Below are 20,518 nucleotides of genomic sequence, written 5' to 3' on the forward strand. Positions count from 1 at the left end.
TTCTTTTTGGGATGGACATTTCTGTCCACTGTGCATTCAGCACTTCTAAAACTTGCTTTCTAAAGAGTACAAAAGGTCGGTGCCAGACTGCAGAGTCCATTTTCATCTGGGCACTTTGTTTCTTCAGCTAATGCAAAATACAGCGTAATGGCACTAGATGGATTTGGAGTGTTCTGTGTTTAATTGATCTCTTGTCTGCGTGCTGCTTCCCTGTGTCTGCTGCTCTCGGCTCCCAGCCAAGCCAGGTCTTCTGGGCTGCAGGAAAGCAAGCACTTGTTCATGGGGAAAAACAAACAAACAAACAAAGCTCTCATGCAGTTTGGCACAATGACTTTGGTGGGGATGTGCCAGGTGATGAATGCACCCCAATGGGCACTGAGCGCACCCCAGTGGGTGTTGGTGCTCCCCAATGGGTGTTGTTAGTGCTCCCCGGTGGGTGCTGGGTGCTTCTCACAGCCTCTCTTGGCACTGAACTCCCATCCCCCAGGCTCAGCTCTCCCCGCTGCTGAGGGAATGGCCCACACAGCTCCCCGGGGCCCTTGGCTGCTCCAGCGGATAGCAAAGCAAAGCAGCTAAGTGCTCTAAATCTTGCCACTCCTACGGAAACGTTGCTATCATTAGTGAGACAAACATGAAACGAAATTCACAAAACAAGAAATAAACAGCAAAAAAAATAATAACACGCTTGATAACTGGGAACAAGCAGTTTTAAAGCAGCAGGTTTAGAGCAGCACAGTTTAACAGTGTACTCAGGGCTGCCAGCTCCAGGGAGAGCACAGACACAGCGCTGCTGGGCACACTGTGAGCACTGAGCTGCAGGGAGCGGCTGCAGCAGCGAGGGCTGAGGGTTCTCTGCAGGAGTGGGGCTGCACCCACAGGCCACCCCATGGCAGGGTTACAAGTCACTTTACAGAAGCAGATGGAGCTGGGTAGCAGAGTCCCCAACATGGCCACGTCTCAGCCCCACACACAGTACCAGGGCTGGCAGCTGGAACACACCATGGGTTTTGTTTCTAAAAGCAAATCAAAGCTACCGATCAAACTCTGACACCGCAGTGTTGCAATTAAATATCTACAGCAGAAACCTGCTTGGAGTGAAATTATTTTCCTCTGCCAACTGTTCAATTTCCGCATGTAACAAAATGTGCCATCTTTCTGGATATGCAGGGCTGTGCATATGTCACAGCACGGAAGGGTTGGAAAACTCTCATGCTTTCTGCAGCACTCACACAGCCTCCCCCAGGCCTCAACCAGTGGCCACAGTGCGGTATGTGGGCACCTGTGTGCAGCTGCTGTAAACAGAGCTGAACATGGAGCCCCAGCCACGGAAGGAGGCAGCATGTAAGGATGGAGGCAGGATGCTTTTCTTCTGTATTTCTTTCCATACTTGTTCCATTCCTTCCCAGAATGGGCCCATCACCTTCCCAGGTGAGATGCAGGCTCTTGTGCCCCCACCCCTGCTCAGCTCAGGTGCACAGACCTCAACTGGCTGACAAGGAGAGTGCTAATAAACACAGCCCTGGGGGAATACCTCATCACACCTGGAGTTAAAGCTCCCTAAGGTTTTCAGAAAGGAGCCATGTGAGGCTCATGCAGCACAGCAGAACAAAACCCAGAAGACAGCAAACAACACGTGAGGCATTGGACAGACAGAGCAGTGTCTCTGTGATGTTCTGTAAATGGAGAACTGAATTCCAGCTGCCATTCAGCACACAGCACCTATCCTCCAGTGATCAGAGCTGATATCAGAAAAGGTGACTTTCTAATGGAAATGTCCATAGATCAGCTGTAATATGGTAATCAAGGGGATCAAATACTCATTTTCTCAACTTGTGAGTTCATCATGCCAGCACTGTGCCCCCCCATTCCCCGCATGTGGAATCAGTGAGTGCAGCACTCAGCTGCAGCACAGATCTGGAGAAACCTGAGCTCAGGAGCTGCTGCTCCCAGGGGAGGCAGAACTGGTAGGAAGGCACAGGTGGGAACTCCCATGAACAGACCAGATCCTATTGGGTCAGGGTGGCCACACACAACTCCTGCTTCCAGGCTGGAAGCTTACTGTCCTCATCCCAAAAGCCAGAGCAGTGCAGGAATAAAACCATTAGTCCTAAAATCATACACAGCAGTTAGAATAGAAGACATTTGATGGTTTCCTCGGGCATTTGAAGCAATAACTCAAGAAGAATCAATATGTTAATGAATGTATTTAGTCTTGGCCATTACATTTCATAAGTATTTGGTGTTCAGCACTCAGAATCCAAACTCACAGCAGTCAGTTAACACAAACCACGGAGGATGCTGGGCAGTTCTGTTCCTCTGTGCCAGCACAGAATGGCTCATTGGGATGGTTTACACCATGACTCTCCCAACCCCAACGCAGCAACTGCAGGGACCCACCAGAGTGGGTCTGTGTTCCTCACGAAAGTTTGAAATAACACTATGCTGTTATGTGTCACAGGAGGAGGAAATGCAAAGGAGATGCTCTCTGTTGGGCACTCCTGCACCTTGCTGATCCCCAGCAGCATCCTTCCTCTGCTCAGAGGCAACAAGAGAGAAACACTTCCTGAAAGAATTCAGATGTAATTTAAAACTTGCACTGAGGCACGTCTTTACAACTGGGTATAATTACATTGGCGGGAGCACAGTAACCAAACACCGCCATCAGGGCTGAAATAATGAGCAATGCTGACTCGAGCAGGAAGCAGTAACCTCACTGCACTGCTGAGGTCGAGGTTTGCTTTGGTGAAGTCCATCTCACAGCACTGAGCAGTGCATGGGCTGTGCTTGTGCCTCCCGAGAAAGACAGCAGTGGGCTGGAGAGGCCCAGGGCTCCTCATGGCAGCAAGGGCTGTTTGTGCGGTAGTGCTCCACATTCCCTGATCAAACGCAGTCCCTAGAGATGGTAGCACAAATTCACAAGGAGATGCCATTCCCAAGCTTAGATTTGTTTCTCTGTGATTTCACAATCAGCATTCCAGTCTACAGCCTTCTCTTTTTCCTCCCCACACTGAATTCTCCATCCTCACCAAAATGGTACCAATGGAGATCAGAAAATGGCACGGAGTTCTGACAGATACGAAGATACGCTGCTCCCAGGAAGCATCACTGATAATTTTTCTGCCACAAAGCAGAGAATGAAGGTTTTAGGAGAGCATCTATTAGGAGGTAATAGAGAGCCATTTGCTTCTTGTTCTGAGGGTACACATAGAGCTGAGCAAACCTCCCCTCCATAGATGAACCCTGAAGATGTCATTTTCCAGTAGGAAGTCTTTAGATAGAAACAATGTCTTTTTTTGTTAAGACCACCACACTGTGATGTATTCAGTGAGAGAACAAAAGACAGGACACACTTAACACACTGCCCAGAAACTCAGGGATATAATTAAGCTTAATGTTGCAGTAGATAATCATTTTTTCTTGAAGACTCCACAAAAACTGGATGCTATTTGTAATGGACAAACAGCTGTTTATTTGTGCATCACAAATTCTGAACAGCTTTCCCTGACCTGTGGATGGATGCTGCATTTACAGCAGCTCAGAGTGTGGTCAAGAACACAGCTCCTGAAGAAGCCACTCTATTATGTTAACATCCTAAACAAAAGCACAGATAAATGGCAACTTTACACACAGCTTCAGTACTTCAAACATCAGAAAGAGGAGCCCCACAGTACATAATAACACCCTAGAGAAAAAGTATTTCTTGATCCCATACTTGCTCTCTGGATGGCACCAAACACCAGTGACTTCTCAGAGAGGAACTGGAAAGGACGAAGGACTCTTTGCAGCTCCCACACTGCTCCAAGGCACTGTGAGCCCACAGCACTCAGTTATGTCACACACTGTTCCAGTTCTGCCACTGCTTTGCTGGGACCAGGCCGTGCTCCTGGCACTTTGATGCACTCCTCCTTAAAAAGGAAATGCCAGCACTTGTGTTCTTTGCAAGTGTTTGGGTCTGCAGTGATGGAAGTTACTGACGAGTAGAACTCTATAATGCAGGAGAGCAACACTGAACAAAGTCACAGACACCAGAGGACCATGGAGTGAATGTTTCCTCTCCTCTCAGTGAAGAACCTGTGAAGGGAAGAGGACCTGTGAAACAAACTGTTACTAAAGCACCATTTGGGGTGTTGGTTTGTTGGGGTGCAGAGCAGTTCAGCTCCAGGTGCTTCCCACCGAGCAGTGAACATTTGGATGTACTGAACTGCTTCCCACAGAGCAGCCATCTCAGAATGGAAGGCTTTGCTGTTGCTAAGTGCTCTTCCGATGCCAGGGCTAGATGTGGTGTTCTGCAGCAAAGCTCTCCTGTATTTTGATTTGGATCCAAGTGCAAGCTTCAGTAGTGTGAAACAAACAGCTCTGCATTTGGTAGAAAAGCAGAAGAAAGAAAACACTGTCACTGTATAGAAGGAAACCTAAAGCACCCCTCCTCACCCACACCTTTGCTCTCCATGCTGGATAGCACCCATCTGCCAACCCTGCCACCCCAGTTTGCTCAGATCTTGCAGACACAAGCAAGCCTGGAGGTTAGCTGCAACTGAGAGGTACTAAGGCTTAATCCAGGCTGCTCTCTGTTTGCTGCAGCAAAAGGAAAAGAACATCTCAGCTGGAGCCATTTAGAGAGAAAAACAAAAACAAGAAAAAAGACAATTAGCTTTAACAAATAGGTCAGGAACTCTCCCTTTCACATGTCCATAACAAATGAATGAGGTATTTTCTATCTACAGCAACCAGTCCATCTTTCATGGCTTCTCTTCAAAGACAATGAGCTGACTGCCTTGGCCTATCCATCTCAAGGAGAGGTGCCACACTTAGCAGAATAAAGCACTAATTGACGTAAGTGAGGATGCTGAGGTTCACCCCAGGGGACTTTAAAATGTTGTTTATTGAATCAATTATGTTCACAGTGTGACAACTGCTTTTTGTTTTATTTCTCCTCAAAGCACTGCCGACTTTTAGGCAGAAAAATGTTGAGGAAGAAGAGGGGAAGCAGAGGGGAATCCATTCAATGAATAAAAATCCGAATGGGCAGATACAAGTCATTATCCAGTATCTTTCCAGCAAGCAATAACTAAATCAAAACCTAATCAATATATTCCTTTCAACTAAAGTTCAAGCACTTAAATCTCAGCCCCAGGAGATCAGGCTTAAAGGAGCTAAATTTGCACTACTTAGAGCACAATGATGCACTCGAAATGCAGAACAAACATTGCCTGCCTATTGCACTCTGCACTTCTAAACCTTCAGCTTAAAAGCTGCTCTGCCCGACGAGCAGTGGGTCAGTGCTCCATCCCAGAGGCGCTGCTTCTCATGCCTGGGAGCTGCCCTGCCCTGAGCATCCCACGGAGCACACACTGTGCTGGGATCCTCCCGCACTGCAGGCCTGCTGAGTGGCTGGGATCATACACAGAGCCCAGCTGGCAGGACAGAGCACACAATGCCTGTAAGGTACCCCACAGCTTCACAAACCCTGTAAGTTTTAAATAAGAGGTTAAGGGACATGCAGAAGTACATCGTTTGAGTTTGGTGAAGGCAATGCAGATCACTGTGCGCTCCCACTCCTGGCCCACAAGCAGGGATGCTGCAAGGCACGGCACAGCCTGCCCTGCTGCCTCTGCCGAGAGCTGACAGCTTCCACTTCTCTGCAATTGGGACGTAACATTTTTCAGTTAAACATTGCTAAATGGTGCTGAGCTCCAATAACAAACACCACATTATGGCCATTCTTTACTTTCCACTCCATATACATTGAAGTCAAGGGAAAGGAATCTAAAAAAAGAAATCAAGAAGTGAAAATGACTGAAATGCTGTAACATTTCAGAGGCAATGGATAAACCACACATCTACATAACAAAAATGTACTGCTAGAATTGCTCCGTTATCATGCAGCCTTAAAATTGCTCCAGCTTTGCCATTTGGAGTGTTTAACACCAGCAGAGATCATTGTGACTTTGGAAGGCAGGGACAGATCGCTGCAGGGCAGGACGGCACTGCAGGACAAAGCAGTGCAGGTTGGGGCACTGTGGGGCTGTCACACGCCTCAAGAATCAGAACCACCAGAGAATAGATTCACATGTCAGCAAAAACAGCGATCAAAAAGATCACTGTCTTAGATATCCAAGAACGGTTCCACCAACAGTTAGCTTGTCCCTCTCATTCCATAACACACAGATATTTAGTATTGACAGTGTGAGTACATGAGCTTTGTTGTGTTCACTCACCCATCTGATGCTCCCAGCGCTGTCTCCTGCTGCTCTCATGGCTCTCCCTGCTCCATCCTCAGTCCCACACCTCCCACTGCCTCACCAACCTACAGGACAGAGCAGTGCTGCTGCTGGGACAGAGCCGACCACGAGGGCCAAGTTTGGGCTCTGCAAGCAGCAGCCTCACTTCTCCCAGCCAGCCAGGCCAGGTGTAAGAAAAGCAACACTTGTTTGCATTCTTCCTAATGGTGTAATCACATCAGGTGCTGGAAGATAAGTAAGCCAGACACAATGGAGGGGAGGAGAACCCTTACCAAGCCTTGTCACTCATGTGACATGTATCTTTTCTACCTTTACATGATATCTATTTGCATTGCCATTTATTACTTGTGAGCAAAATGCATCTCCAAAATAAGCTGTGGCCAAGCCACTGCAGAGACCCCATCTAACAGCTTAAAAGAAATGAAATGCATACACAACTGTTGCTACAGGGAGAGCAACTTTAGAGGCAAAACAAAAGCCTGTGCATGTATTGCAGACACACGGCTCATTTGTATTTTTCTTTTCCAGAGCTCTGCAAACACAGCCAAAGTTTGTAATGGCTTTCTAACACAGCACTGAGCAATACCACAGTCAAGTTTTCCACCTGCTTGCTGTGCACTGCCCACAGCCTGCAAGACAGGTGCAGCTGCTCACTGTCATTGCTTACAGTAGCAGAGATGTCTACTTTTGCTTTCTTTTTGTTGTTGTTTTATTTTTAAGCAACAGCAAAAGGATCATACAGCTTTCACAAATAAGCAGACGAATGGACGGTCATGCTGTGGTTTGAACTACATTTCCATCTACAGCTCTCGGGGCACGGCTCTTGTCACAGTGGGAGAGAAGGCAGGATGCTGCAAAGGACACATTAAAATGAAAGTAAATAAGTGAAAGAAAACCTTTACAAGTATACACCACTCAGTGCCCACAAATAATTAAAGTCACTCTTGGACTTTGGGCCTCCAAGTACACCAGACAAACAAATTTCTCCATTAGAGAACTGAAGACAACCAATGGGAAGTGTGGGTTCATTACAGCTCTGCTCACATGAGTTCCATGAGCCAGCTGTGAAACTGCTGTGTGAAGCAGGCACAAAGATGCCTTCGCTCATCAGAAACAAGATGAAAGTTGAGGGGGAGGCAAAAAACCCTCATCTACACATCAATAGAGTGACTTCTCTGGCATTCTGACAGCAGCTGCAATTTTTTTTAACCAGTTTAGGCACACTCTGAGCCCCAGACCCCCCCAGGACACACAGACGTCTCACTGCAGGTCTCAGCACATCTCAGCACCATGACAACACTGCAGGAGGCACTGCTGGTGCTGCCAGGCTGTCTGTGCCCCAAACCAAAGGCCTCTGAGCTGTGTGTGCCCCACAGCGCTCCTCCAGACAGCGCCCATCCACCCCATAACTCCCACTGAGAGACAGAACTGCTGAGGTGCACAGAACTGCTGCAGGAGATGGGCTGCGGCCACTGGAAACACACCGAGCTGCCAAAAACACCCAACAGCTCTGGAGAAAAGTGGGCAATGAGACATAAATCCATGTTGGCTATTTGTGACTATTCCAGTGCAAAGGTGCTATAAACCCACAGGCTATTATCACAGTATCAGCTCGTGCAATGAGACATTAAAAAGAAAAACTGTTCCGGTGCCTGGGGGAAATCAGGAATAAGAATAAATTACAGGAATTGATACAAACACACACACTGTGTTTTAAAAGGTAGTTGAAACAAAGCTATTACCATAATAAAACTAAACCCATTTTTGTTCTGTGTGTTCCCTGTCGGCAAAAGGTCAAATATTCTTCCAGCAGTCGGAAGATGGAAGGAACCCAGACTAAAAACACCAGATGTGTTTCAAGTCCGGACAATGGGGTGGTTTGAAAACATTTACAGTGTAATTTTAGGAAGAAATTCAAGGAACGGATAAGCCTACCTTCATATCTTCTATGGATGACCGAGGAGAAGCTCCCAACACACAGCAAACCTGAGCAGAACTGATGCTCTGCCCTTCTGCAAGATTACCCTACAAAACAGGTACAGAACACCAATTCATTTCTCTCTACTCAGAAAATCTTATCTGTAAACTCTCCTTTAGAAAATCATTGCCTTGAAGTCTCCCCGGCTGCAGGATCTGTCAGCAGTGAATGTCCAGCACCAAACCTGGCTGTGCTGGTCAGCATTACTTATTAGTTTTTCTGTTTCACCATTCTAGGAGAAAGAAAAGGTGGCTGAAGGAAGGTATTGATCTGATTGATTCCTGGGGCACACAGCTGGCAGTGCTGCATCCTCACAATACTCACAGGGAGAAGTCTATTAATGAGATCCAACTAGTAAATTATTGACTGGTTAAGTACAGCAAATTTGGTCTAATTGTTTTCATGATGGGAGTTTAATTAAGGTGCCTTTAGTATAAAAAGTCGAGCAGTATCGTTCAGGTGGTGTCAGGGAGGGTTTCAAAAGCCTAAAGGAGCAGTAGCACCCAGCTTCCCAGCTGCTGCTGCAGGAGCACAGGACGGCCACGCAGTGCCTCAGCAATGCTGCTGTCCTGCAGGAATTGGCATGTGCCAGCAGCCCCACACAAAAGGGAGAACAACAAAATTACCCAAAGCTGTAACAGCAGAGAGATGTCTTCCTCGATGCAGGTTCTCCCCAGCTTGCCACCTGCAGCACGAGGATTCACAGCCCGTGCCACTCTTGTTCTGCTCAACCTGCACACTTCCAGCTGTGCCACGCTTACAGACACACAGGGCACGGCATCAGCACGGCTGTGTCAGCTGTTGCTGCACTGACAGCACCGTGTGATCTGATGCACGTGCTGCACTGCTGCCCTTCCTGCTGCCCTGCAGGAGGCTGAAGCTGTTGGCACAGGCACTGCATGCTTTGGGACTTACAGCTCTCCTCACACTCACAGTGCCCTGAAGAGCTCCATGGAGCTGCTGCTGAAATCTGCCTGGCAGCACTTCATGGGAGAGAAACCAAACAACTCCATGCACAGGAGGTGTCCCTCTGTACTCTGCTTCTCATCTCTTTCATAGCATTGTTCTCTCTTCAGGGGAACAATGTTCAATTTCCCCACTAATCAGATCACTCCAGTCTCCTCATGGCGAGCTCTCTTATTTCTCTCCAGTGCAAGTATGTTGATATTATGCCTTTTGCATAATTTCTGCCTCTATTCAAATGTTAATGTCACTGCAGGCATCTGTGCAGCTGAAGCCAACCTGTTTCCGATCAGTGCACCCCAAATCCCTGCTCAGCTGTACACAGGGGAAGCAGCACGGCACACATCAAGGACAGCGCCTTCCCCAGACCAGGGCAGCCAGAAAGCAGCTGTGGGCTGCTGGAGGAGTGGGGCACAATTCTGCACCAGCAGCCAATGCTGCAACGCTGTGCTGGGGCGAGGAAATGTCCGCCTGCCCAGAGGGAGTGCTGGCCAGGCTCTGTGCTCTGCAGGGCTGCAAGGCAGGGGGGTCCCAGCAATCCAGAACGAAATGGTTCATAAACCAGGAGGAGCATATCCTCAAATAGTGAAGTCCCACTGCTGGGCTTCCAAAAATGCCCGAATGAGAAGGAACTGAACTTCATCAGAAGTTTATTCATTAAACATCCTCAGCTTGCAGCAGCTGTGTGGGCCTTGCTGGTCAGCAGTGCCACGCTTCCTAGGGAACAGTTCAGCGCAGAAGTAACGACTAATTACAACAGACACCAGAGCACAGTAAGAACTAATGGGGTTTACATCTGCTAGAAACAAACTGTTGTTAAAGACAGTCATGAGTATCACATACCTGCTTATTTCACTGCTGCAGGAATTAGAAATTCCACTCTGACCCTGTCAGAAATCTGCATAAGGACATTTCTGTGCTCCACTCTGCACAACGCTGATGTCTTTCTCCCAGGCAAAGTCCCATCGCAGTTTACATCTCTGGGGCACAGCAGGCCAAACATCAGAAAAAGAAAACTATCTGGGAGTGGGAATGCTCCCTGCCAATGGCTGCTAAGCAGGAGGCAGCTGGTAATTTTCAACTGCTGGCCAAGCATCTGCTGGTGGACATGAAGGCAAAGCAGATGCCCTGGCTGTGCCTGCTGTGCCGGAGCAGCAGGGCAGACTTCTATGACTGCACAGCAGCACTAGGAAAATTAATTTCCAGCCACTACTTCTGCTCTGGCCAGAGAACCTAACCCAGAGCCTGAAGGCAGCAGCAGAAAGCCATGGGAAAGCAACCGACACTGCTTTACGCACAGTCAAGACAAAGCAAAGGAAATTGTTACTCATTTCAAGCACCGAAAAGGCAACAGACAGCACTTTCCCAGGAAGGGGAGCACAGCAGGCACTCCGGCCCTCACCAGTTCAAGTTCTCCAAGCTCTCCTTGAAGAGAGACATCTCATTCAGGGATGCGCACTGTGCCCGTGTGAGATGACAGTGAGTTTTCATTACCATGTTTCTCTTCTGCATACAAAGCCAAGGTTCTTCTTCTCACAAATGAGAAAGGAAGGACTGCCACTGGGAGAGATACAGGAGTGCAACACCAAGGGACTGCATGCGCTGGGTTCTTACATTTCCTGCAGCCTTTAAGGGCCCATCTCACCCCCTGTGCAGGGGCTCAGGATGCCATGTGTAACTTGCAGCATACTAAAGGCCCAGTGAGCATTATTTCAACTCCCTCTGAGCTCCACTACAGAGCAGCTTTTTGTAAGAGATGTAAAACTTTGTAAAAGGAAATAAATCACCATCGGTATTAAGCTTCATGACTTACCTAAACTTCTCCAAATGATCATCTTTCTCAGGATTTCAGCAGTTACAGTCCTGCATGTCACAATTCCCCTCCGGCAAACAATCCCCATAGACAAATCTGATGATAGAAGTACATTAGAAGAGTTAAAGAAGCAGATATTACCATTTTTAAATAAAAGGAAGACCCCACAAGCACAGCAGATGTGCAAGGAGGAGCGCTGGCAAACAGGCTGTTGCTATTCTGAATGTAACTGTGTGCCTCTGCTGCTCAGGGGGCGGTGGGCAGGCAGGGCAGCAGCCGGGCTGCAGCACACACTGAAGCATTCTCTCATTGCTGCCCACAGCCCATCCACACTCTCCAGCCCATTCCCTGGGCAAACACGCTGTGATTGGATTTACAGTGCTGTTCTGTCTCACTTATTACACATTTATTTTTGTGTTGAATTGGACAGACAACAAGAACAAAACTATCTATTAGGAAACAAATTACAGTTATTTTGTACCTCCAAAAAATGGCCAGCTTTTAGAACCACTTTGTCTTTTAATATTTAATGATGCAGATGAAGAACAGAAAACTCAGGACAGTACAGGACGTGAGGCCAGCTGCCAGGCAGCCTGGGTTAAGGACTTGTCAGGGATAAGAGCATGTTCTCAACCGGCACTCAGCTGGGTCTGAGAGATGAAAACTTCATGGAGTTCAGCTTTCAGAACTCAAATACATCACATCAGGAATATGAAACATCTTCACAGAGCGGAGAACAGAAAAGCATTCTCCAGGATGAGTGCTTTGCTGCCTTCAATAGAACCGCCGTAGCAGCACTGATGCTCTGCTCTCTGTAATCTCAGAGCACTCTCACTGACTGCTCACAAAGAGAGTGCAGCCCTGGAATGAAGGGCCCCACTAAGCTGTAACACAGAAGACATCACCAAATACATGACAAAGAGCACCCTCAAGCACTTGGGACTAAAAGGAGTCAAGTTCTTACTTCACCGCAAGTGAGAATCTCATTGCTAGCTCAGTGTTTGGAAGAAGAGAATTGTTTTCAGGGACAGACATATGGCTTTTAATTTCCACACAGTGGCATAACTGCTAACACATACCCCACAGAGGCATGCTACTTTACATGGCAAATATTACTTGCAAACTCAGCAACTGGAATACAACCCATACAGTATCACTGCACCTTATCTGTGACCATTTCCAACCCCAGCAGACTTGTTTCCCGGATTTATCTGGGAAAAGGCAACACTTCCACTGCTTCTACAGCCATGAGATGCTGTAGCAATTAGACAGGTAAATACGAGGGCAAAGGGTGCTTCACCAGAAGCATAACGACAGAAGGATCAGCACAATAAAGAGGTGCTATAAAGGAAGGGAAGAAGATTGCTCACCCATATCAGAAGACTCCAGGTTTGCACGAGAAAGCTCCACCAAAGATGGATCTCCAGCCAGAGATCCTTCCCCAGGGGCAGTCAGCCCTTAAATGAGGTCTAATAGAGATGCAGTCAGGCTCCACCCCTTCCTGTCCCACAGGTAAATTGCCTTCACCTGTGCTCCCAGGGCTGACCAGGTCCTTTTCCCAGGTGCTCAATCAGTGGTTCAGGCCATGGCTCAGCAGTTCCCATACAGAAGCTTATCCATGGGACTGCCGTACCAGGAGAGAAACGCACAGTGCAAACATCATAGTTTGTCATGCAGGAACAGGGAGCTGCAGCAGGAGCTGCTGTGAGGCTGGTGGGGGTTTTCCACAGCCCTGGTGCTGAGGGGATGAGGCTGCAAGGACCTTGCTCCCCCCTATGGAAACCAATCAACACTCATGTCAATAACAAAACATAAAATTTGAATGTACTGAATGTATTGAACTCAATTCTTAAAAGTTACTGTAGTGCCTATGACAGTAAAAATGCCAGACTGAAGAAATACTGAACACCAAATAGTGACCAACGTTAAATAATAGAAAGCTTTAAAAAAGGAGGATAAGTTGCATTTTAAGACCAAATCAATTTGGGCAATGAAATGGTGAAGTGCAATTACAGGAGCTCTAAAATTCCAACACAACAGAACTTTGGGTTCTGTGCTGAAGTTCGGCTCCAGCACAGGCTGCTCCGTGCCCGGCTCTCCTGCTTTCTATTGATGCAGAACACAACACGGCTTTAACAGCACAGGGCTCCCCCGTCCCGTTGCTCGCAGTCTGGATGCTTCCCCTCAATGTGCTGCTCTGAAACGGCAGCAGCCGCACAGCTTCAATAGCAGCGCAACGTACGCTCCGTGATGCCCAATCGCGTGAAAAAAAAAAAAAAAAAGAGCCATTGACACAAATCTTCCGCTAAATAGCAAGCTCTATTACCCAAGTATTTAAACAGAAATAGACTCAATTTCCCGCACAGCACAGAAAAAGAAAGTCTGCAAGCAGAGTAACGGCCGGGAGCTCCCGGCAGCGCCAGAACCCCGCGGGGAGCGCGGCACGGCACGGCACGGCGCGGCACGGCACAGCCCCGACGTGGTGGCCGTGCGTCCGCTGCCATCGCTGTCACACCGGACTGGTGCTCCTTTTCCGGCTCCTCGCCCCGTGCGACAGAGCGAGGGCCGCCCCAGCTCGGGCACGCACAGATGCGGGCAGCTCCTGCCGTGCTTCACGTGGGCTCACAGCCATCCGAGCCGCCCCCGGCACTGCCCGCAGCCGTGGGCCGCTCCGCTCCGCTGCCCCCCGGTCCGGGCGCGGTGATGGCGGCGGCCGCTGCGGAGGAACGCTGCCCCCTGGCGGCCCCGGACGGGCAGCGCCGCGTGAGTCCCACCGACGCTCGGTCCCCCCCCCTCCCCCCGGGATGCCGGAGTTGCGGGGCTCGGTTCGGTTCCGCTCGGCTCGGCTCGGCTCGGCTCGGCCCGGACGCGGCTCCCCGCAGAGGGCTGCCCGGCCCATCCGCTCCCGAGCAGCTCCACGGAGGGCGGCTTTGGATCGGCCCGCTGACATCTGACCCCGTCACTGCGAGAGGTCCCCAAACAAATCCTCGACAGCGAACCACAGAGTGACTGCCTTTAAGCCATCGGCACCACAGAAATGACATTTTTTTACCGCAGCTGACGGTCAGGAGTGTTTCTTGACGGCGGCAGAGCCCACTGCACGGGTGCAGAGCACCGCACAGAATCGCAGAACCACTAAGGCCGGAAAAGACCCCTCGGATCATCAAGCCCGACCCCAACCCCCGCCCAGCACACACGCTAACCATGTCCCCAAGTGCCACGGCTCTCAGACACCTCCCCTGTGCCCCAGCACCAGAAGTGGCCGCTCAGGACTGAGCCCCGCCGCCGGACCTCCCCGCAGCCCCGCCCCGCGGTGCCGGAGCGCAGCCCGTCCCGCTGCAGCCACCGCTCACCGGAACCGGAGCGTCCCATCCTCCACTTGCAAAAACAGACAATTAAAATCAGTCATCTCTGTTCTCATTCGCTCTTCCTGCAAATGTATCGATTGTTTTCCACAAGAAACAACAAACAGAATTGATTCCATTACTCATTATGCTGAATCCAGGGAATTAAGACCCCTCATGCCTCTCCTAATGGGAGCACGCGCTACCATTCATCAGAACAGCAGTTTTCATCCACAGCGATGCTTCTTGGAAGTTACTTGGGGGAAATAGCAGGCCTTTAACAGCAGTGCTGCGTTCAGCAGCAGAAAGAACTCACTGCAGGTTACACGTAATGATTTGTATAAAAATGAAATATTTTGAAGCAGAGAAGGGCTGGTTTTACAGCAAAATCAAATGGAGCCCACATAAATCAAACTGACAGCTTCAAAGACTTGCAAAATATAATAACGTTTAAATGCATAAATATCCCAATTCTTTCTTTTTCAGCTCCAAGGAAATGAAGTGGTGACACTGCAGAATCAGCGGAACAGTTCCAGGTTCCTTCACGTTACGACTGTGTTGTGTGGTTGGGAATAAATGGGAATTTAAAACAGTATTCCAGCAGCAGAGGCACAAACGCTGCAGTGCGAGGGGTGCGTGTGGGCAGGAGGGGATGGACGCAGCCCGCCCAGGAACCACCTGCCCTGGCTGTGGGCTCTGAGAACAGCCGTGCCTCCCTGCAGCACTCCGTGGTTCCACTTGCAGAACCCCGGCAGGAAGAACAAGGGCAGGAGCACTGGAAGCAGTTTAACTGTGGGATTTGTGAGTAACTATGGCAATCCTCCGTTCAATCACACAGAGTTTCTGGTTAAAAGCGAGTGATGCACTTTGCTGGCACATAGAAATGAGGATTCTTTTAACCTTTCTGCTCTGCGCCTCTGGCTGTCATAATTAGCCTCGCTGCTCACCTCCAACTGCCCTTCTTAAGTCCTATAGAAATTTAACACTGAATACGATTTCTATTTGCATTTCTATGCCGGCTCATATGTTCCACAACGAAATAAAGCAGCCCTGCTTCTCCCCTGACCTCCTGCTGCCGAGCACTCGAGAGAATCAGCGAAGGACAACCCCTGCGTGTCTCCCAAGTTTGCTCAAAGGTTTCCCGTCCTGTTTCAGAGCACATCCACAGGCAGCCATAGCGTGGCAGTGTAAGCCGGGCTGTCAGCGGGTGCGATGCCCGAGCGGGGAGATACAGCCCAGGATTCCCACAGCAGCACAAAGGCAATAGTTTGCTTTTTTGGAAAGAAAGACAGACAAACAGAGAGAAAGAAGACCTTAAATGCATCTTTGCCACAGCCCTCTTCTAAGGTAATAAAAGAACAGCTGTAGATGATTAAGAGGAACAGATGATTACTAAAGCACTCCAGGCTCAGCACATGTACCAAAGTTGTGGCACTTCAGCCCGTGAGGAAATTCGGATTTTTCTCAGGCAGGAGCTTCACACAGAGTTCGTCTCGGTTCTCGTCAGAGACCATAACGGCACTGCAGGGACCCTTTGCGAGGAATTCGGCTCTGTGTCCCACCCAGCAGCCCCACATCCCCGCCCTTATCTGCCACCCACAGCCGGGGGGGACGGCGGCCGAGAGCAGCGCAATCCTTGAGCAGGCAGCAGTGACCTTAGCAATGAGTGCTTGCATCAGCTCTGCTGTACTCGTTGAAGTATCAGGCAACAGCTCCGCCCGGGCGCTTTGTTCTCACCGCAGAGCTTTGATGCCGGCCCGCGGGGATCAAACGGCCGCTGCGGGGCAGAGCGCTCCGGTCGCTCCCGGAGCCGCGCGGGTTCCTCTGCCCTCAGTAAGACCCGACGGGCTGCGGGTATTCACACTGCAGATCCCAATGCGATAAATGGAGCAGACCGAGTATCAGCTGTATTTTTTATGCGCTTTGTTTGAAAATTAAACCATCAGTACCCGACGAGAAAATCCAGCGGTGGATCAGTGGAACTCCGAGCGCCACGAGGGTTTCCAGCCACTGAAGCTGTTTGGAGAAACCTCGCAGCCATCACCAGACAGAAAGCTGGCAGTGAGCCGGGCCTGCAGCCTCAGCACAGCGCAGGTGGGCAGGGCTGAGCTCATCAGTCTCACCGCTAATGTGCAAGTTAATGCAGCCTTAGCATTACTCATGAATATGCAGCGCAATGATTTAAGGCTTCGGGGAAAAAAAAACCAACGCGTTTCCCCCGTTTGCTCCCACCTCCCGAATCCCGTGCATTCTGCACCACCAGGGGCAGCCTGCAAAGAACTCAGCATCACCGCTCCACCTTAACTAATTAGAGTTTACCTTCTGCAGATTACATCATGGGATTAATATTGGGCAACTGGAGTCCTGCTCGCTGCCAGCCCCATCCAGAAAAGTGCTGAGCAGCAGAGAGGGGAATTTCAGTTCAGCACTTCCTCCTAAGCAGCCTAAAAGCTTATTCGTTTCTAGCCCTAAGAATAAATTGCTGTACACTTTTATAGCTCCTGATTTGGGAGAGGTTTTCCATTTCCCCCATAAACCAAACCCCAAAAGAATCGTTGTGTCCATTAAAACAGGTGTAAGAATCGGCAAAATCTTCAGGAAAGGCTCGTGACACCGTGAGTTCAGAGGTAGTTACAAAGATGGTGTGATGTTAACGTGTTCAACAATTAAAGCCCAGAGAAGGCACCGCTCTGTGCTGCTGTCGTGCAGACCCCCACCCTGTGTGTTACAGCCCCAGCTGTGCCCACTGCTGCTGCCTTCTGCTGCCATAGCAGTGCTGCAGGCATTGCCCCACGCTGAGCCCCCGGTGCCAGGTGCAGTCCTGCAGGGTCTCAGCCCCCAGGTGCAGATCACATCACGTGGCTGTGCTCACCCCATGGGGCTGCACGCAGTGCGTTTGCAGAACAGGGCTCTGATTGAGCAAGTGTGTGCAACAGACAAGAGGAACAATGTGGAGCAGAGGCGCTGTGTTCGTATTTATGCTGAACTCACATAATGTACTTCTTCCATCTTTAAGAAGTTCCCATTATAGCAGAGCTGCTTGAGGTGAAGTAATGCAGAGCTGCCAGCAGAGCTGGGTGCGGTGCAGCTCTGTCACGCAGCGCAGACCTGGCAGGGCTGCACACCGCTCTCATTGCAGGCCGGGCACCGCAGAGCCCTGTAGGACTCCTTGAATCTGTTTGCCAGCATTGAAAACTTGCTGCCATGGCACAGCGAGCAAGGAGCACAGCCTGATCCTTTACACTGGGAGCAAGTGTGCTCAGCACCTCTTTCCTGCAACAGAAACATCATGAAAAGCGCTGTTACTCAGTATCAGACATGAAAGTCAGTAAATACCTGGGCTGCTTTCAGCTTCTGCGGGGTCCTCCTGCGAGTGAGCCCCGAGCGAGGCTCCAAGCTGAGCATCCCAGCTGCTCTGCATTGCACACAGCAGGGCGGTTTCGGGTTGGCAAAGCTGCAGTGCTTTGTATTTACTCTGCATGACAGCATTTGTTTTGAGGGATCAAACTGTGGTCAGATTAATTGGGGTTCCGACCAACAAAGACTAACCCGTGAGAAAATAAGTGGAAGGCACAATCTCGTTTCAGCTGATATTAAAATTTTAGCCTGGGGAAGTCTCAGCCACACGGCAGCTGTGTTTGGCCTCATCAGGCTGCAGAAACTCAGTCTGCTCTCAGTGATGGAGGATGGAGCCCCACCGCACTGCTGGATGTCAGTGATCGCCAAAGGAAAACCAAGCAGGAGGTATGAGGGCACTACAAGCAGAACAACGATCCCCAGGGCGCTGGCTGTGCTGCTCAGTCACATCCAAGTGGAGAAAGGAACAAAGCGATGCTTCTAACCCAAATTTAGCTGAAGTGACACATACTGACATTGATGGGGCTTGGATGGGAACACTGAATGGTTTGACCAGAACCAGGAAACAAAAGTACTTCCAGTTCTCTCTTACCTGCATGTTTTGGTTGCAGACAGCCTTCTTTTCCACATCCTTCTTATGTCCAGCACGAGTTCTTTCTCTCCTTTCCCGGTACACAAAGGCCCAGTCGCTCACCCCTTCTGTCTGAATGATCCTTCTCATGAGCTCCCTTTGGTCCATTGGCGCACGGATGATTTTCAGGTTGTTGGTGTAGATGATGATCTGACCAAAGTCGATAACCGGGGAAGCCTGTGAGAGGATCTTGTCAGTGTCCCACCCATTTAATGCACTCTGCAAACACGTTTTGGGTGGGGAGAGCTTTCTGGGATGGAAATTCTCATTTCAACCCAGAAGAAATGAAAAATGCACAATGCTCAGAGCAGCAGAGCTGGCATATGCCAAAAAGCCTCTGCACTGGGGACTGAGCCACATCTCTTTGAGGGTGAGCAGTTTGGAGGGGCCGTCTGCAGCTTTGCCTGGAAGCAACAGTTCAGATGACGGTTACTTTTTAGGCAGCATTTGGTGGGGTTTCCAGATTTAAATGAAAACTTTTCTTCCTAATTTGCTACTGCTGACCAAGCGGTCAGATGGGGTAAAACAATCTCATTATCTAATGAGAAACTGTGATCCTAAGAGCCAGCCTAAAAAGCCATCCATGGGGACACATGCATTTGTATTCTTTTCTAGTGGTTTTATAACCAGCCTTGGTCCGGTCACAGACATTTGAAAGCATCATTTTGCTTTTCCTGATCATTCTTTCCCTCACCTTTCCCAGGTATTACATGGCAGTTACCACATCCTATTGCTTTACATACTCTTTATATTTCGCTCTGTGTAAGTATCCGTGTCAAGAAGAGATGTTCTCCTAACAGAAGGCCATGCCAGCCTCGCAGCACCCAATGGTTGTGCTGGCAGCTGGACATCACTGCCCCAAAACAGAGCCACGGGGGCTGTGAGTACCCACCCTGCCCACAGTGTCAGGCACGGAGTGCTCATATCTGCACAGCTGTGGTGTCCCCACACACTGAGTGCACACTGATACTGAGCAGAACCGGTGCTGGACAGCATGGTTACTGCAAGTACTCATGGTTAGGGAGACTGGGGAATGGAGATGAGCATTACCCAGGAATGCAGAACCAATTAATGGCGTAGATAGGATCACATCAGTGCTCTGTCTTGGGCAGAAGAGATTCACAGTGGTTTGATATTTTCGGTTAAACCAGATGCCCAGGGTATTAGCTTGGTACAATCCAAGTATCAGCAAGTCAGGGCTCCTACAGGCAAACCTGAGGCTTGATTTAGCACCAATAATTAGCAGGAGGCTTGCTCCAAGACACAATGTCACGGGCACAGCCCTTCTGCCAGCACAAGTCATGCAGCTCTAATGCTTGAAATGTAGCTAATTGAGATAATATCCACCTTACACTTGGCTGCTCTGGATGCATCAGGGTTATTCTGTACAGATATTGGGATACATGGGAATGTTTCATCTTACTCTACAAAACAGACAGATGCAAATCAATCTGGTGAGGACCGAGGATGAAGCACAGAGCAGACGCTGCTGCGCTTATGAGACAAGGCCGTACGGGCACACATTTAAAACGCTGCTAACAAAGTTGGCTACACCGAAGGAAGCCCCCCGCGCGGTCCCTGGGGCCACATCACCACCCGCCCCGAAAGCCCCGGGGCCGAGGCCGGCACCACTCACCCCGTAGAGCCCACTGCCAGCGGGGGGGCAGCCGGGGCCGCGCCCCTCCTCCCCGCAGCCGCTGCTCTGCGGCAGTCCCAGCGCGGGGCCGTCGGGCGGCACCCCGGGCTCAAAGCTGTGCCGCAGCCGCCGGGACTGCTCCACGGCCGGCGGCTCCAACGCCTGCCCGTCCTCGTAGACCTGCTTCAGCACGCGGCCGCTGCACGCCGACGAGATTCGGAACCGCACTTTGCGGGGCCGCCCGTCGGGGTTCTGCTGGGGCTCATCCATGGCCGCGGCGCCGCGCTCGACTCACAGAAAGCTCCGCAGCCTCCGCGCCGCACCATGTATAATTCAGGTTTCTCGTAGCTCCTCTCATCTTACAGCAAAACTGACACTGCTGCGTTAAATATTGATAGAAGTTCACGAAGAGAAAAACACCGAAATGCGTGGCGAGTTCTGCAGAGCTCCGGCGGGTGGGGACGGGTGTGCGGGATGAGGAACGGCGCGAGTGGGGCCACGGGACCGAACGGGGGCTGCCCGTGCTGTGCGGCTGTGCCCTGCAGTCAGCGCTG

At 50.1% G+C, this 20,518-nt stretch overlaps 1 protein-coding gene and 1 long non-coding RNA gene across 2 annotated transcripts; both read right to left on the reverse strand.

Moving 5' to 3' along the window:
- Positions 1-2,194: 2,194 nt before the first annotated feature.
- Positions 2,195-12,433, reverse strand: GRXCR2. The gene is made up of 7 exons (XR_006931397.1): positions 12,367-12,433; positions 10,997-11,092; positions 8,178-8,267; positions 6,983-7,093; positions 6,219-6,307; positions 4,174-4,356; positions 2,195-4,071 (listed from the first exon to the last, which is right to left on the reverse strand). It is a non-coding gene; the product is annotated as a glutaredoxin and cysteine rich domain containing 2 (long non-coding RNA).
- A 1,886-nt stretch (positions 12,434-14,319) lies between these two features.
- On the reverse strand, positions 14,320-20,245 carry LOC121106697 (glutaredoxin and cysteine rich domain containing 2). Its single transcript, XM_040647001.2, has 3 exons — positions 19,965-20,245; positions 18,290-18,505; positions 14,320-17,613 (listed from the first exon to the last, which is right to left on the reverse strand). Exons 1-3 carry the CDS (start codon positions 20,232-20,234, stop codon positions 17,434-17,436), a joined length of 666 nt encoding a protein of 221 aa, XP_040502935.1. The 5' UTR covers positions 20,235-20,245; the 3' UTR covers positions 14,320-17,433.
- Between the last annotated feature and the right edge of the window lie 273 nt (positions 20,246-20,518).

This window comes from Gallus gallus, chromosome 13, assembly GCF_016699485.2.
Source record: "Gallus gallus isolate bGalGal1 chromosome 13, bGalGal1.mat.broiler.GRCg7b, whole genome shotgun sequence".
NCBI classification, from domain to species: domain Eukaryota; kingdom Metazoa; phylum Chordata; class Aves; order Galliformes; family Phasianidae; genus Gallus; species Gallus gallus.

Bases quoted from the DNA above. Each gene is read 5' to 3' on its own strand.
- LOC121106697 (XM_040647001.2), bottom strand. From the start codon at position 20,234: ATGGATGAGCCCCAGCAGAACCCCGACGGGCGGCCCCGCAAAGTGCGG. The intron at 18,506-19,964 runs GTGAGTGGTGCC...ATCCTCTCACAG, and splicing joins CTGGCAGTGGGCTCTACGGG to GCTTCCCCGGTTATCGACTT. The intron at 17,614-18,289 runs GTAAGAGAGAAC...TTTCTGTTGCAG, and splicing joins TCTGCAACCAAAACATGCAG to GAAAGAGGTGCTGAGCACAC.